At 28.8% G+C, this 17,541-nt stretch overlaps 1 protein-coding gene across 2 annotated transcripts; it reads right to left on the reverse strand.

Annotated features, from left to right (window-relative positions):
• Positions 1-171: 171 nt before the first annotated feature.
• LOC149887367 (endoplasmic reticulum junction formation protein lunapark-like) lies at positions 172-14,806 on the reverse strand. 2 transcript variants are annotated; one of them, XM_090090963.1, is made up of 12 exons: positions 14,586-14,671; positions 8,327-8,392; positions 6,043-6,230; positions 5,409-5,467; positions 5,236-5,276; positions 4,769-4,852; positions 2,203-2,251; positions 1,683-1,829; positions 1,541-1,602; positions 1,026-1,134; positions 676-864; positions 172-421 (listed from the first exon to the last, which is right to left on the reverse strand). In XM_090090963.1, exons 6-12 carry the CDS (start codon positions 4,838-4,840, stop codon positions 369-371), a joined length of 681 nt encoding a protein of 226 aa, XP_089947089.1. In that variant the 5' UTR covers positions 4,841-4,852; positions 5,236-5,276; positions 5,409-5,467; positions 6,043-6,230; positions 8,327-8,392; positions 14,586-14,671; the 3' UTR covers positions 172-368. The 2 variants fall into 2 exon arrangements, with proteins under 2 accessions (XP_089947089.1, XP_089947087.1); XM_090090961.1 differs by having other exon boundaries at positions 173-421; positions 8,354-8,392; positions 14,586-14,806.
• Positions 14,807-17,541: the final 2,735 nt, after the last annotated feature.

Here is a 17,541-nt window from a genome sequence, read left to right on the forward strand (position 1 = left end):
ATATATATATATATATATATATATATATATATATATATATATATATATATAGCTTAAACATTATATTAGACTTCTCACACAAATTGAAATAAAGTTATGTTCATGAAAATACATTAGTAAACTTGACATAATAACTGTAGAATACTTTCTAAAAAAAAAAACTACTTTATATCCCATTTACATTTCTAAATTGTTTTATAAAATAAATACTAGAACAACTTTACTCAGCTTCATTCATTAAAATTTCTTTTAACAAAAACATGAAAGTACTTTAGCTGCATTTTAATTAAAAGGAATATATTCAGATGAAAAGATCAATTATAAAGAACCAAATCAACATAGGACAAGAAAAAGAGAAACCCCTTTAACTAAATATCTTTTTTTGATTCTTGATTTTCAGCAGGAGTGGATTCACCATCAGCTAAAAGAAAGAATTTTATACTAAAACATATCTGGGTTTGTAAAAACATTAAAAAAGATAAACAAGATAACTGAGATTGATTGTGAAAGACAAAACAAATTGCTTAGAAAAAGTAATGAGATATGATCAGTGATCACAATACATTACTTTATACTTCTTTAATTTTTTTTTAACTCTTGAATACTTTTTCTATAAATTGCCCATTTCACAAGCAAACAAAAAATTACTTCCTATACCAATATCATCTATTATACCTTCATCAGCTATAACCCCATCCTTTTTTTGAGTGCAATTTTCTAATTCTTTATTTACAGATGTTTCTGTGGAAATTGAGGTGTCAGATTCAGAGCTGTCTGAGCCATGGTTTAGTTCAGGAAGCTTTGGGGCTTGTGACCTTTGTTTACGTGCAGGGTTGAAGGTATTACAATAGCAACACTTGTATGCTAAATGATTAAAAATCTTAAGCTAAAAATTAATTTATCATAAGCAATATCTCCTAACAGTGCAAAAAATACAACTAGTAGTCCATTAAATATAAAATAACTTTTTTTAGGTTGTGTGCAAAAGCTACTTAAATTTGTAGTCTCCAAACAAATTTATTTACCAATAAACTCAAACTCTTCGGCAAGTGCCATGCCATTGTGAGAGAAGCATTGTTTGCAAATCAAAGCATATCTATTGTTCGGTCCATCACCTACAAAATATTCTGCAACCTAAAGATGTTATAAAAGGCTATTAACAAATTAAGTAAGTAAAAAGATTGATATCTGCTATTAAAAGGAATAAAGCAGCCTATATAAAACTGTAGCATGGACTCTGATAAAAGAAATATAAGAGAATTTATTACATTAGTAAGTAAATGGTTTATTTGGAAAACACTCTTTTGTCAAAAAAATTGTCACACTTTTAAAATGTATAAATTATTTATGCGGCGTTAAAATGACAACTTATCTTATAATAGTCATATAGCTTTTCAAACTTGAAATATTTGTACTTTACAATCAGAAGATTGATAATTTTTTCTTAAACTTAACTTTTAATTTATAGTTTATGTGATTCCTATTGAATTTGTTAGTATTGCTATCAACATCATTATTAGTGAGATCAATATAGAAATACCTTATCAAATACTGATCTATCTCGTGGTAGAATTGGAGCAGCTATTTTTGCTGGTGTCAGTCCTAAGCAAAATTACAAAAAAACAATTGATACAATCTTTTAAAAAAAGTGAAACTCTGAGACATATAAATGAGCTACCTACCCATCGGAAAATTCTGAGGACCATTTCTGAAATGAATGGGTTCATGAACTTCTTTAGGCATAACTTGTGGCGCTTTACTTTTTAATATTGGTATGGTTTGGGTGTTTAGCATAACTCCAGATGATTTTGCTGTTAGAATTTTAGCTTCTGAATATAAAAATAAATTACAAAAAACTTTAAAAAAGGCAGTAAACAGATTTTGTTTTTGCTGAATTAAAAACAAAAAACTATATTCCATTGTAAAAGAACAAAAAAACGGATATTTTAACTTTCAATTAACAGAAAATGAATATTTTAATGGTTGTGTAATAATTTTTATTTGAATGGTTATTTGAAAGTAAACCAGGATATGTGCCCATCACAGAATATACTGTTATCATTTTCTGACAGTCAATTTTTCTACTTTGGTTTATTCATTCCAATTGGAAACTTTATTCAATGATGTAGAAAGTAAAAATAAACTGACCTAAACTTTTAGTTACTCTTCAAACCTTCAAATAAATTTAAATAAATGATTAACCTTGGCCAGTAGTTGAACTTTTCTGGATCTCTTTAAATGAAGTATCTTGCTATAAGAAAACAACAACTACAGTGTCCAATAAGTCATTTAAATTAGCATATACTGTATATTCAATAATAATATAGATAGACAAGTGAAAGTAAATTAAACCAAAAAGATTAATTAGGATGCGTAGACTAAAGTAATGTATTATAAAGATTTAAACGCCCTTTAAGATACTATCAATATGGCTGATTAAGAATTTTTTATTACTGAGCATATGCCTCAGGAAAATGCTTGCACAGCTGAATAGAATTTTATTTTCTTTGCAGCTATAAAATGATTCCTGGTGGTAGACCTTAACTTGTATGTTCTCAACTTTCTTTACTTGAATTCTGTTTCAGAATATTTCTGGTCAAATATAAGCTACCAATAGAGTGGTGCATGCAAAAAAAAGTTAAATATTGTCTGGCACCCAACACCCAGCTGATTAAAGTATAATTGCACTGATAAGATCATAAAACTAGTTCTGGTATATAAAAGTATGCAAAGGTGGAGGATGTTAGAATACCTTAATTATATTACAAATAAAGAAAATCCCTACCTGTTTAAACATAGTCAAGAGTTATTTGTTTCAACTACCTGATGATTAACGTTTGTCTAGACCATATGATTGAGTAAAAGTTATTATTAAACAAGTGAAAGAGATCTATGATCCCTGATAAAGCAAGTGTTCTATCAAATCATATCAGCAGCATTGAAGTTGGAGTGAAAAGATTTATGTCACCTTAAAATAAATAGCTATTAGAAAAAGATCATCTGCATCATTTAAAAGTAAAATTTCATTATTTCAAAAGGTGTTTGATGTGTGCACTTGCAACTGCTTAGTGTGGTGTAAGTTTTTATATAAAATACCATTGAAAAGGGATTTTTGGCCCAATCAGAACAAATTGAAAATGCATTGGTAAAGTGGACATGACCATAGCATCTAATTTTGGAAGGAAAAAAAAAAAGGAAAATGCAATAAGTTCAAGCCACAAATGGCTAATGAGAGAAAAATGAAGAGGAAGAAGAAGAGGATCACAGCAACACTTTGAGCAACTATGATAGCATGTTTTTAAGTGACCAGTCTATTGATGATTTGCTTTCTCTACAAAATAAATATGCCCAGAACTATATATAGATGCAAGATCAGTGACAGAGAAGGTTGTATATTGCAAATGCAGTATTGAAAGATCTAAACCTGCTAACATTAAAGACTATAATCAATCTTAGTAAAATAAAGAAACAAAAGAATTATTGGAGAGAACAAGAGATTAGGTTGCATAATGATGAGACAAAGGAACTGAAAATTATTGAATTTAATGGAAAGTAGGATATGCTCTAATGCATGATGCCAAATGCCATAGAAATATGAAATAGAAGCACTGTCATAATTTCTTTTCCTGAAAAAAAAATGTTGATCAACATATTTGTTTTCTGGAAAGGAAATTTGTTTCAGAAAACAATTGAGCTAATAATTTTGCCACTGAGATCATGTTAGTCCTTAAAAAAACAATCTATAGACACTCTTCAAGCAATAGTATGTGATGGAACAAACAACAATATTATGTTAGAAGAATGAGGTATATCAGCAACTTGTTCTACCAACATTTCCATGCCATTAAAAAGCTGTTGAATGATAATAAAAAAATGTTTCAGCATCCCATTCATAAGTCTATGTACATAATTCTTGACATGGCATGACTCTGTCTGGCAAGAAAGCTCATTTCAAACAAAAAGTATATCTTCATTAGTACCTAAATAGCTTGTTTGTTCTTAGCTAATTGTTATTCTAAAATAGTATTAACATGAGTATTGACTGTCAGAAACATTATTGCATTACATTCTTAGGCTTATGTAACAATAACACTTTTCTAACAGGTATCATAAAAAGAATGGTGTGCTTTTATTTTTCATCTCAATGAACTTTTATGCTTAAAGTCAAGTTTTATTTAAAAAGATTCCCTTTTTTCCCTCCACAAACACATATCTTTAACTTTAACAAACATTTGTTTTGTTTGATTTTAGATTATAAACAGTATCAACTTGTGTAAGTACCAAAACAGTGGTACTTTGCTAATGTGTGATGGTGTGTCACCGTTTTGGTACTTTGTAAGTACCAAAACGGTGACACACCATCAAACTTTACAGGATTTTATTTACTAAATAGTTAAAAGTAATTTATATTATTGGGCATACAAGAAAGAGGACTGAACCACTACTTATTGATTGCCAAAGGACAAAAAAGAATATACAAACTCAGTTTTCTGATGAGAAAATGGTATAAAATGTAGTGAAGCCTGATATAAAAGGGGATGTGTAGGAAAAAATATATGTATAAACATACATGCATTTTGATGTAAAACATATTTTATTTAACCCATCATTTTAGTATGAGCAAAGTAAAGCCTTTAATAAAAGCTCATAAAATATTGTACTAATTTGTTATAAGATATGGCTTTTTAGACCACTTATTCCTTTAAATCTCATAAACTTAAATTCTTACAAATATTCTTTCACTTAGAACTAAATAAGTTTTACATACCTCAACAAGCTTTCTGTTAGGATCAAATCTTTGCAAAATATCTTTTGCAACTTTGTATGTTTCTGTCTCCATTACACTTTCCAGCTAAATAAAATTAAAAGTTCCAAAGTTATATACAAAATATTTATGTATATAAGATACACTTAAAAAACAGAAAGCAATCTAAGTCTCTCTGCAATTACTAACTAATTTTAAAAACTTATGAAGGATATTAATATCCCAAAGATTCCTAAATAATTACAATCACTGCTCCACTTCTTGTAAATACATGTAGTGTCTAGTAAATTAATGACATTAATGATAGATTTTAATATTGGAGTCAGCTACTGAGAACTTGGAAGTGAAGTGGCAAATTATCTCAATATTATGCAGTTAAAAGATCAACGAAAATTTTATAGAGATGAAAATCAATGCCACATTTTTCAAGTCACACCAAAAAAAAAAACAAAAAAAAAACCACATCTTACAATTTTTTTCTTTTCCTGTTTCAGATTAGCAAGGGATCTAGCTAAACCAAAGAAAACTATGAAATAAACTTTGAATACTTTTTTGGTTTAAAAAGGGCCTTGTTCTGGCTGATTTCAGTCAAGCATGTTTAAATGAAATGTTTCATCTAACTTTAACTAAAAACTTAACTGACCATTTTTTGCAATTCTTGTGACAAAAATGAAATGAAGGAGCCTTTTTAAGAAGAAAATTCTAAAGAAAAGGAAAAAACACTCAGCCAATTAAGATTTGATAGTAAATTTATTATAAAAGAGTGTTTAAGACTAGTTTATGTCACTAATCCATTTTAAGAAAAAATTTTTCTTTTGTTTAATTTTGGATTTATAAAAAAAATTAAGTTTTGGCAGACAAAAAAAGAAAATAAAATGAAATAAGCCATAAAATCATATAAATAATTAAAAACCTGATTTAACTATTTTTAAATGTTGCAAAAGCAATAATACTAAAAAATCACTTAGTAACTTTTTAAATTATTTTATAGGTAATTTTTCATTATAGTTATTGATTTATTTTCATAAAGAAGACACATGGAAAAATTAACTCTTTTTTTTTAAAAAAAAAAAAAAAAAAAAGACTAAATTTTTCAATGTGTCCTTTTTATGAAAATAAAGTCAATAACTATAATGAAGAAACTTATTAAGAAAGCTAATATAACTTGATTGGATACTTTATAAAGCAGATTTCACAATCCTTAATTTTATTCTAGGTTATAATGCTACAAGAACAGGTAAAAACTCTATAACAACATACAGTCGAAACCAACTTACAACACAGGAAAGCCAATAAATGGTAACAAATAAAGGAATCTTTGTAACAATTTTTTTGGAAAGTACCAAAGATAAAATATAGCAGCAGCCAACACATATAAAAGGACTGATATAACAAGGAAAGAAAGCACAATTGATTTTTGGAGTTCTTCATTTCTATTTTGAGTAGCTTCTAGTCGATGAATGTCCTAAACAGACAATTACATACAACAAAATGTTGCTTTTATAATCAAAAATTAAATTTAAAAACACATACAATTATAAGATTATTTAAAAAAAAAATGCTGATCTATAGCTTACATTACCACAAATAATCTCTTGCAAATGCTATATTCTTTAGAATAATAAAAACTGATGTTCACTTTATATATTCAACAAGAAAGAAACCTTAGTTATGCACAAAAAAAAATTAAACAGTTTCTGAGAATTGGAAACTCAGCAAGGAAGTTAGTTTAATCATTCACAATCCTACTTATATTCTTTTACCAAATGAAGATTTTCTTTGATTAAGCAGCAAAAATATACCAAGTTATTGGCTTATATTGTTCAATAAGGAAACTGTTAGTTTAGTAGAAATAACACCAATGGTTGCCACTAGCACAAACAAATTAATAACAGTTTTTAATCAGAAAAAAAAACAGGTATCTAGATTGAATATAAGCTTTGAAGAATAAAAACTTTTTTAACTTTGCTATATATAAGTTTATGTATACATTTGGCATAGCATATGAAATTCATCCTTTTTTTGAAAAAAAAAGCTGAAATATTAAATCTATTGTAAAATATAGTTGGCAAAAAATAATATGAGTTGGTTAAAATGCAACAACTTCTACCCACTAAAATGTGGGTACAAAGCAAAAATACAATTTGAAGAAACTTGCTGATAGCACCTATTAAAGTAATTAAATTAACAAGCATTAGAGTTGATAAATTAACAAAGATTAAGCCGAGACTAGTATTATCACAAAAATCTTTTTCCAAACAATAGGTTGTAGTTTGAAGAAAATAAACCAGAAAAAATGAGTATTTTCAAAAATTTTAGGTGATTTGTAATTCAGTAATTAAACTTTGTTGAAAAAAGCAGTAAGTTTTTATTGATAAAATTTCCTATGCTTATAATACATAAAACTAAACAAAATCAAAGGATGGAGGAAATTAGTAGATTGATCAATATAACATGCAATAAAAAACCTGCAGCAGTATAATGATGCTTATGAGGCACTTTGAAGAGTTTACATTTAATGGTTTTCATGCCAAAATAAAACTCAATTGAAAAATGGAGAGATTTAAGAGAAAAAGGCAAAATATTTTGATACTTTCTTGATGCTTTATATTTAGATAGGTGATTAATTTAATAAAAATATAAAGATAGAATGTTTGTTTTACAACATTTGCATTCATTGTAACAAATGTAAAAAAAAACCACATTGAACAGTAATTTACAACAACTTAAATGAATTATTGTAATTTGCCAAAAATCTGTATCATAACTTTTTCAAGCTACTATATTTGTTAATTTGACTGTGTCCACTGGATCAAATTTTATAAATTTAACAACCCAACTCAAGAGATATAGACTTTCTTGTAGGGTAAGATTGTAAGCTGCAAAAGCCTTTGGTAGACAGAGAAGGCAGATATTGAGAAGATATGTCCAGTTTACATGAAAGCATGATGAGGAAAGCTTTGTAGTAAAGTTAAAAAATTGAGCAGTAATTACTCAATCTTAGATGCAGGCTGCAGAAAAAATAAACAAAACGACAGACCACTTAAATCTTTATCACAAAAAAATTGCCAGGATACTAAGCAAAAGTATTTTTAAGTATGGCTTTAAGATGCATATCAAAGGATATAGGACTTTTTGGATTGATCATGTCACATTTAATGTTAAAAACATCAAATGTGACATGATCAATCCAAGAAGTCTTTCTGCAATCTGTTTCAGTGTTAATTAGACAAATATAATGTTCTACAAATGATGGTTATAAAAATGTTTCAACACCACTGCCATGCTGGCTCAAAATAATAAGAAAAGTTCAGAAAAGTTGTCCATTCCTTCATTAAGGTGTTTCACATATGACTACTTATCTCAATTGAATGCAGGAAATTAATTCTTTAGACTTTTAATTACCCCCAATTTTATAACATATTATGGGCAGTGCTTCACTTATAGCAAATGGAAGCGCCTAATGTCTCCTAATTCCCCCCCCCCCCCCCATACACACACACACAAAGAAGCTAGCTATGCTATGAGTAAAATTATACATACTTTAATGTTAATGCTTACAAATATTTAAACCAACAAAACTAAAACCTTTTCCATCAACTCAAGTCTTTCTTTTGTTGTCTTTTTCTATAAAACAAAACAAAATTAATCGCAATGGTATAAGTGTTCAAAGTAATGGTATACCTGAGGGAACAAACATCAGAGATGTAATGTAAAAACAACTAAAAAGCTCATTAAGTTGGGCTACTAACTACCTTCTTAAGAACATTTCTGCACTCCAGACACTCCACAGATTTGATGAGGGTTGTTCCAAATAAATTGAACCACATTTTTACAAGTTGCCATATGGACCACCTCAGATTTTGATGGAACATATTGAAATAATGTAATTCAATGACACATTTTTTAATTAGGTGTTATAAAGAAACAGCTAGTTAAGAAATGGTTCAATACAAGTAAATTCTCTTTCCTTGAGTGAAAACTGCTTTTTCTTTACTTTTAGAGGTTATTAACTCTTGAAAATTTGGTTACATACCTCAAGTTTTCTAAGTAAATATATACTTCACGTATACTTTGAATCATTTCATGAAGTTTAATGTTAGTATAAAACTTTAGATATTGCAATTCAACATATAAGTCAATTTAAATGGTTTTTTAAACAAATTTTCAATTTTTTTTTTTGTAAAACAAAATGTTCATAAACCTTGTTTAAAGATGTAAACAACATAATATACAAAATGCTAATAAGTCTGTTGTAGTAAATTTCTCAAATTTCGTTAAATGACAGAATTCATTTGTTGGCTTCTTTTTTCTTTGGATTGGTAACATTTTCATCTAACAAACTGGATCTTAAGCTGTTGAACTTTGTTAAAAATGTGAGTTATGACTACCCAGCACAGGTCATTTTTATATGGCCAGGTGAATGTGTTTTGATGTGATAGTCTTTTTCATAATTTTAACATAAACTTTTTCATAAACTTAACTTAAAATTTTTATTTTCTCCTGACATGCTTACAATATTGCCTTAAAATCATAAATTCACAAAATATATGCGCTTGGAGAATGTAGGTAGATTGACTTTTAGCTATGAAATGATGCTCTTGTAACTATCTATCTGTTCAAAAATGACCTAAAGTTAAAATTGCTGAGAATAAAGTATAAGAAGCTTTGCATTTTGCAGGTACTTATAAGCACACACTGCATGATTCCCAGAAACATTACCAAATAATCACACCACTTGGGTCTTAATGCTCAAAATTTTAAAAACAAAGCTTAAGATAAATATATTTTTAAAAACTGTAAATGAAACCATTTGATATTGATTAAAGAAAATTGCTTTTTGAAATGTTGCTTCACGCTATTAACTTTAATACAGTGCATTTATTGAATAACTTAAAAAACCATAGAACTTTATTTTTGACCAATGGAATTTTGATAGTTTTTTATAAATAAATATATACACTGCAGGCCAAAAGTTTCCGGACACTTGATATTTTTTATATAAAAAGCTAAAATCTATCCTGTATCATTAAATTAATCAATAATATTAATTTATAATACTTAAACTTACTAACTTTAAGTGTTTATGTAAGTTTGAGGTCAGTAATTAGGTATTACTGGCCTCAAACTTTCATAAATAAGTTGCTTATTTTAACTTGATATATAGCGTTACATTACTCTTAAGAGTTTGGTCTTGTTAAAGTTATTTATTTGTTGAAACATGAAGGACATATTTATAATATAATGATATCCAACTAAAATGATTAAGAATATTTAGCTTTGTTTAGTTCTCGTTTGGTATTAATGATGGTTGCATAAAAAAATCTTCAAAAAAATTTAAAAATTTTATAAAACGACTATTTAATTAAAAATATGGGTAAAAGACCTTTAACGGTTGCAAAACGTTCTGAAATAATTACATTACATAAGAGAGTTATTCAGTTCGTAAAATTTGCAAAAAATTACAAGTTGCCAGAAATACTGTAAAAGATACCATCAAACGATGGAAAGAAACAGGCATTTTCTTAAACAAAAAAAGATCTGGTAGACCACGGAAGACAACAAAAGCTGAAGATAATAGTTAATATTGATGAGTAAAAGAAATTGAAGACTTACGGACCCAGAAATAACTTCAGGCTTTAATAGGAGTCATTCAAAATCTATTTCATTAACCACTATCAAACGACGTCTTAGACAAGCAGGACTTTCTGGCCTTATAGCGGTCAGGAAACAGTTGCTACGGATTGGAAATAAAAAGAAAAGGTTACAATAGGGTATAGACCACCAAAATTGGACAGAAGAAGACTGGGGAAAAGTACTATACACCAACAAATCCAAATTTGAACTGTTTGGGCAAAGACGTAGAATTTACATCAGAAGAACAACAAAAGAAAAAATGATCCCAGAGTGTTTAATGCCGACAATCAAGCATGGTGGTGGGTCAGTTATGGTATGGGGATGTTTTTCTTCAGCTGGTGTTGGTGACCTAGTTAAAATTGAGGGTATTATGAAAAAAGAACTATAAAATTATTCTAGAAAACAATGCTATACCTTCTGGCTTAAGAACTATTGGTCGTGGTTTTGTTTTTATGCAGGACAATGACCCTAAACACACCTCAAAATTATGTAAGAATTATATAAAGGAACAAGAGGATAATGGTGTCCTCAAAAACATGACCTGGCCAGGCCAATCACCAGATTTGAACCCAATAGAGTTACTGTGAGAAGAATTAGACAGAAAGATCAGACAAAAATGCCCAACATCCAAAGAGCACCTGTGGCAAATATTAGAAGAATCCTGGTTACCAAATACACCCGAAATAATAAATTAATAAATAGGATGCCACGGATCGCAAAAAAAGTGATAAAAACTTGTGGGTTATTTTTTGACGAAAAGACAGTTTAATAATAATAGTATTGTTAGTATTTTTTTAATTTCATTTTTTGTCTTTTTTTTCTCTCTTAAATAGTAACTATAAGTATCTCTTAAAAAATAAATATGATACTTGAATTTTATTGAAATAATTATGGGAGTTTGAACTAAAAAGTTAAACAAAATCCAAGTGTCTGGAAACTTTTGGCCTGCAGTGTAGCTCATATATGGAGGTTCATTTATTTTTTAGAGATTTTTTTTTGTCTCTAAGGATTTAAAACTAACATGGATTAACAAAGCGCATTGATTTATAAAAACAAAAAATGTGCAACTGCAGCTCTCAGGCAATTTAAAAAAAAAGCATGGATAAAATGTAAATCCATTCTCAGTATCCTCAATTACTAGATAAATTGACAAATTTGCAACAAATGGGTCTATTAACAATGCTCTGAAATTGGGATGTCCATCTCTAAAAGATGAACAAAGTGGCAGTCTGTTCAATGCTCTGAAAGAAAAACAAAGCAATGATCTTTGTGGTTTTGCAACAGCATCTGATATTTCAAGAGCAACTAGAATATGCAAATCAAGTGTTTACACTTTGCATTTAACACAAGTCATAACAGCAGCTGACAAGATTGCACATGTCAATTTCTCAAAAAAAATTATTGAAAATCAGTATCGCTTAACGAACATCCTTTAGAGTAATGAGGCATATTTTTACATGGATGGTCATGTTCACAGACACAATTGTGTCATTTGAAGAGATGAACAACCTTCTAAAACATTACCAAAGATGCTCAATGCAGAAGAAATTTGAGTTTGGATGGGTTTTAAAGCCTCATTTTTATGCAACCATTTTTCTTTGAGGATCTGTAAAAGGAGAAAAATATACAGACATGCTAAAGACTCACATTCTGCAACAATTGCGTCAAAGATATAAATTATCCTAAACAGTCTTTCAGTACAATGGTGCAGCTTATTCCTTGCCTGCTAGAGAAGTCCTGGAGGAGCACTTCCATGAACATGTCATTTGTCATGGATTTGATTTTAATTGGGCTGCCAAATCACAAGATCTTAATCCCTTAGATTTTTATTTCCTGGGTGTGATTAAATCAAGAGTTTATCAAAGAGGCAGTGTCCAAAACATTAATGATATTAGGAGAGGAATTTTAGAGATCATATCTGAAGTATCACATGATGAATTATTGGCTTCTTTGACCAATGTTCTGTGCAGTGTCCAAAACATTAATGATCTTAAGAGAGGAATTTTAGAGGTCATATCTGAAGTATCACATGATGAATTATTGGCTTCTGTGACTGATGTTCTTTATTGATGTAAATTGGTTAAGCAAGTTGATGGGTGTATTGTTGAAACTACAAAATAAAACCTCCAAGAGTGCTAATAATTATGAAACTTTTTTGCAAATGTTTTAACAAAATGTTTGAGATACTGTCTATTTATTTTTTGTATTGCTTTATAAATGCACTGTAGATAAACTCTTTTTTCCTTAGTCACAACTAAGAGAATTTGTCAGAATGATAGAACTAATAATCTAATAATAATATTATACCTAATAATATAAATCTAATAACAATATTATTATAAACCAATAATAATATTATACCCTCACGGTTTTATAAATATTCCAGTTTTTTTTCACAGCTCTCTGATTTGTTTAACAGATCTTTATGACCATTAAAAAACTCTGCTGAGTTTTCATTATTGTCCAATTATCTAGAGCAGAATATTTTCTTTAAATTTTGAAGATGTTTTCGCCAACTTTGATTTGATTTAAGTCATAATATTACTTAAATCTTGTTTGTTTTTCAGTTGAAGCAGTTCTTTTTTCACCGACAGTTGTTTAATCTACACATAGTTGTTTGCAATAATCTTTTTAGTAGCTGCTCCATATGGTTCACTTAATACTTTCCATGTAAAACTTGATCTCAGTTAGAAATAGGTTAAGAGGTTAGCAGTTAAAACTGATATTTAAAATCAGATCATCTTTTAATATATAGCCCAATCAGTAATCTATTAATGGAGGTTATAAATGAAACCTCTAATCTTTTCTGGCTTTTACTGATAGAACACATGTAGATTAATATGTACAATAAATTTTAAGAAAAAAAAAATTATTTGGTACAATATTTGATTACTAGTAACAATAGAGTTCTTATCCAGAATGAGTTGATTAATACCCATTTAGACTTGTAGAGTTTTGAAATTTAGTTTTTAAGAAAAAAGTTTTTGATATTACAAAAACTTAGCTAGAAAATTTCAAGTTTGCATGCTGTTATAGAAAAAATTTTTAAGTCAGATTTTCAATTTTTGCTTTCCAAAAATTATCTATTGAGTACTTTGTAACTTGTAAAAATTGAGGTATAAAACAAACTTTCAAAAATTCACATCCTCTAAAAATAAAGAACAGTTTTCACTTGAGGAAAGAGAATTCAGCTGTTTCTCAAGAACCACATAAGATGCTATGTTAAAATTTCTAGATTTTGCTTATATCATTGAAATACACCATATGAAAAAGTTCTACCAAAATCTTAGGTGGTGCCAGGCAGTTAGTCTGATCAGAAAAACAATATTAAATTGATAGGTTGATAGGTAGAAAAATAGTTTATATTATCTTTATACCATCAAACTGCTATATATCATTAATGCTAAATATCCTAGCATTTCTTACTTTTTCCTTGTTAAGCTTTATATGTGAAAAGTTCATTTAAAACCAACAAAGAAAAAGAAAAAAAAAACAAGCCTTTAATAAGGGTTATTTTTTGTTGTCCACTTTTTCTACTTTTGAGAAAAATGGAACTCTGAAAACTGAAAAAAGACTTCAGTAGACCTTAGAGTTTAAACATTTTTAAACAGCTTGACAGTGTCAAATGTTTTTTGCTTAAATATCATCAGAAGTAATAGGTACGCAACAGAACATAATAAAAATGATGAAAATACAAAAATTTGTGAAATTGGACAACTTTGGTTTTGGCCATGTTGTCTTCAATTGTAGGAAAGTATGTTAATAAAATTTTATCATGCTTAAGTGCTTCTGCTGCAGACAGAAAATGTTTTTTTATTTATTAAGCAAGCTTACCTTTAAAAACATTTTTGAGAAAAGTAAAATTCTAAATATGATTAATTTCTTAGTATGATTTTTGGATTCAGCATCCAAGAAGCTAAACACCAACAAGTTTTAAAGTTTTATAACTAATATTAATCTTTAACTTTTCCATTTATAACTCATTTTACTTAAAGCACAAAAAAAGTCTTTTCAACTCACAAATTTGGAAGATCATACTAAACTACAAGACAAAAACCCATGCAATAACTCTCCGTACTTGTGAACATACATATATATATATAAAGCATAGCCATCATTTTAAATGAGACAAATGCCTATTAACTTTGTAAAATAACACATTTAATGTAGAAAAAAAACTCACTTGAAACTTTGAGGTAATCAAACCCATTTCAACACACTTTACTATGTTTCATTATCTTCAAGTCAATAGTATAAAGAGGATTCTCTGTAAAGAAATAAACAAATCTAATCATTCTATAATTTGGTGATATGTTGCAGAATTAATGGCTAAGTCAGCAAAGCTCAATACCACAATATATTATTATTCACTCAATTACCAGATGCTTTAAATGAATAGCTGCTTGGAAAAGATACAGTTTTAACAACTTAGCAAGAGTTAAGTTACAATAGAAAAACTATTGTGCATGTTGATAAAGCAATTCTGAAATTTTACTTAAATAACTTATAAATTTTAGTTATTACAGAAATTAATATACATGATATATGTAAAATAAATAAAAAATAAATTTTAATTACAATAGAAAAATTACTGTGCATGTTGATAAAAGTAATTTTTAAATTTTTAAAGATACATGAACCAATTTTCATAAGTTAAGTCTGAATAATTTAAGTGTAATAAAAAAACTTGGGTGAAAACATAAAACTACAGACAAGCATTGTTAGTTAGCGAAAAGATGTCTATTTCTAAAGATCGAAAGCGAACTTTGGATTATCTGATGTTAACAAAGAGGAATTTACTACAGAAAAAAGTTTTCTTATTTTGCTCAGTCACATTTCCTTAAACAAATTTTGTGTGTGGAAGAAGGCACGCGAAATAAATGAGTTTTGTAAAACCGTAAACACCACTATTTTAAGTCTATGATATACAGTTGCAAATTGCAACTTGCAACTTGCAATTGGATATTACTGAAGCAGTTTTTGTCTTGTGCAGCGTGCATTGCCTAAATTCTTCGCCTCACTTAATTTAGCAAAGCGGTTTTTGGTATTGCTATAACAGTTTGATCAAATGGGCCAAGTATTATGGAACACACTTTATGCGTAAAATAAGAAATCTATTGTGGAACGAGGGTGGTATCTTTTTTTTAAGTACGACATGGATGTTCCTGTAAATGATCAAAATTAAAAGCCCGAATTCTATTAGTAAAAGTTGTAAAAATTGTAGGAGTTGACTCTCAAGTTGACTCTCTTGCTGACTCCAAGTGAGCCGTTGTGACAAAGGACAGCGTGCTAACTCCTATGCACAAGAGCGCACAAATGTTTTCTAATTCAAAAAGTGTGTGCATTTTTTTCATGCATACTCATTATTACGCTTCATTAGATAGTTATACAAAAGCATTGCCTTCCTTCATAATCCAGAGGGCTAAGATTGATCTGCTATATTTATATATTCCCGTTTTGATAACCATGGCTTTTAATAGCTATCTACTGCTCATCGGAGCTTTGCTTTTACAACTCATAATTCAGATCTTTTTTGAACACATCATTTTGAACATTCTTGGGTCTGAACTTGTTTATTCCACTGGCCTCTAAAATATATTTTTAGTCGCAGACCAACAAAGTTGGAAATGAAACGACCGTTACAATCGACATTAAACTTACCAACGATTTTCTTGTTTTCTAGGCTGTAATAAGGATTATTATAAGGGTACTCGCTGAAATCATAAATTTCAGTCTGTACATATCTTTATTGTCATCTTCAATCTCAAACTTTAGCTGTCGGTATTATGAGGAGAGAGAACTAAAATAAAAACGACGATCGATAAAAAAATATACACAAGATGATTCACCAACTCTTCACATAAATAAATGATAAAGCAAAAAGAATTAAGTTAAAAACAACAACTGAGAAAAGACGTAAACGTGGAGACTCGTAAACGATAAAGCGACAATTAGAAAAGTCAAAAACCACGATCAGAAAAGACTTATACACGAAGACTCACCGATCTATCACGTAAGTAAACGATAGATCTGAGAAAAGACGTAAACACGAAGACCCTGCCTTATAAATAAATGAAAAGATATCGCAACTGGAAAACAAGCAAAAACTATAAAAGCTCAAAAAAAGAAGAACTACAGTTAGTAGAGATGTGGAGAGAGATAGAGATAAGAGCGACTGATGAGTACGGTCGTCTCTTTAGAAGAAGAGATGTAAAAGAGGATTTTAAGAGAAATGAGTTTTTAAGAGATTTAAAGAGGATTTTAAAGAAGAGAAAAAACTTTGAGATAAGAAGAATACTTTGATGAACAAGCAGTTTTATAAGCAGTTTAATAAGCAGTTGAATAAAAGAAGATTTTAATATTGATTGCTGGAGAATAACCAGAAGATTTAATTAAAGAAGAGATATTTGCAATAAAAGAAGATATAAAAGAAAGAGGAGTAATTGGTTTAAACATTATTGAACACTGCAAGAAGCGTAAGAGAATATTATTTGTATTATATAAAAGTTATAAGAGTAAGAGTGCGAACCATTAAACAATAATAGAACATTTCTTAAGTTTTATTATATTATAGAATATACTGAGGACGGCGAATATAAGTTTAGCCTTTTTAGATTAAACCTTGCCCATTCCTAACCAAACTATCCCCAAACCTCGCCCTTACCTAACCAAGTACTCCCCAGTCCACTAACCTCGATCCTAACCTGATACATCCATGATATATCTATATTCCGCATCTTAAGGAGTAGCTAACACCTCATTAATGGTAAGCTCAGGACTTGACTACCAGATTTCTCCTACTATTAGCAATTAATTGATTATCCAGCCATATACACTGTTCTAAAAAATGGCTTCCCATCCAGCAATTCTAATCAAGAGAAAACCTTAAGGTTAATAGTACACACCTAGAAGATTCAAAAAATAGTTATCCCATAATCAACCATTAGCATCCGAGAGAGAAAATTGCATTTCAAATTTGTACTATTAATTAGAAAATATAAAAAAAAAAAAAAAAAAAAAAAAAAAAAAAATTAGATAAGGAATATTTGACGATTTTTTCTTTGTATAGTTCATATAATATCATATATTGAAAAGACATTTCTAAAATATTACTTGCCATTACAAAAACAAAGAAAATA

This window comes from Hydra viridissima, unplaced genomic scaffold, assembly GCF_058129835.1.
Source record: "Hydra viridissima isolate aposymbiotic clone 2 unplaced genomic scaffold, HvirCarnegie_v1 scaffold_6, whole genome shotgun sequence".
In the NCBI taxonomy this organism is placed as follows: domain Eukaryota; kingdom Metazoa; phylum Cnidaria; class Hydrozoa; order Anthoathecata; family Hydridae; genus Hydra; species Hydra viridissima.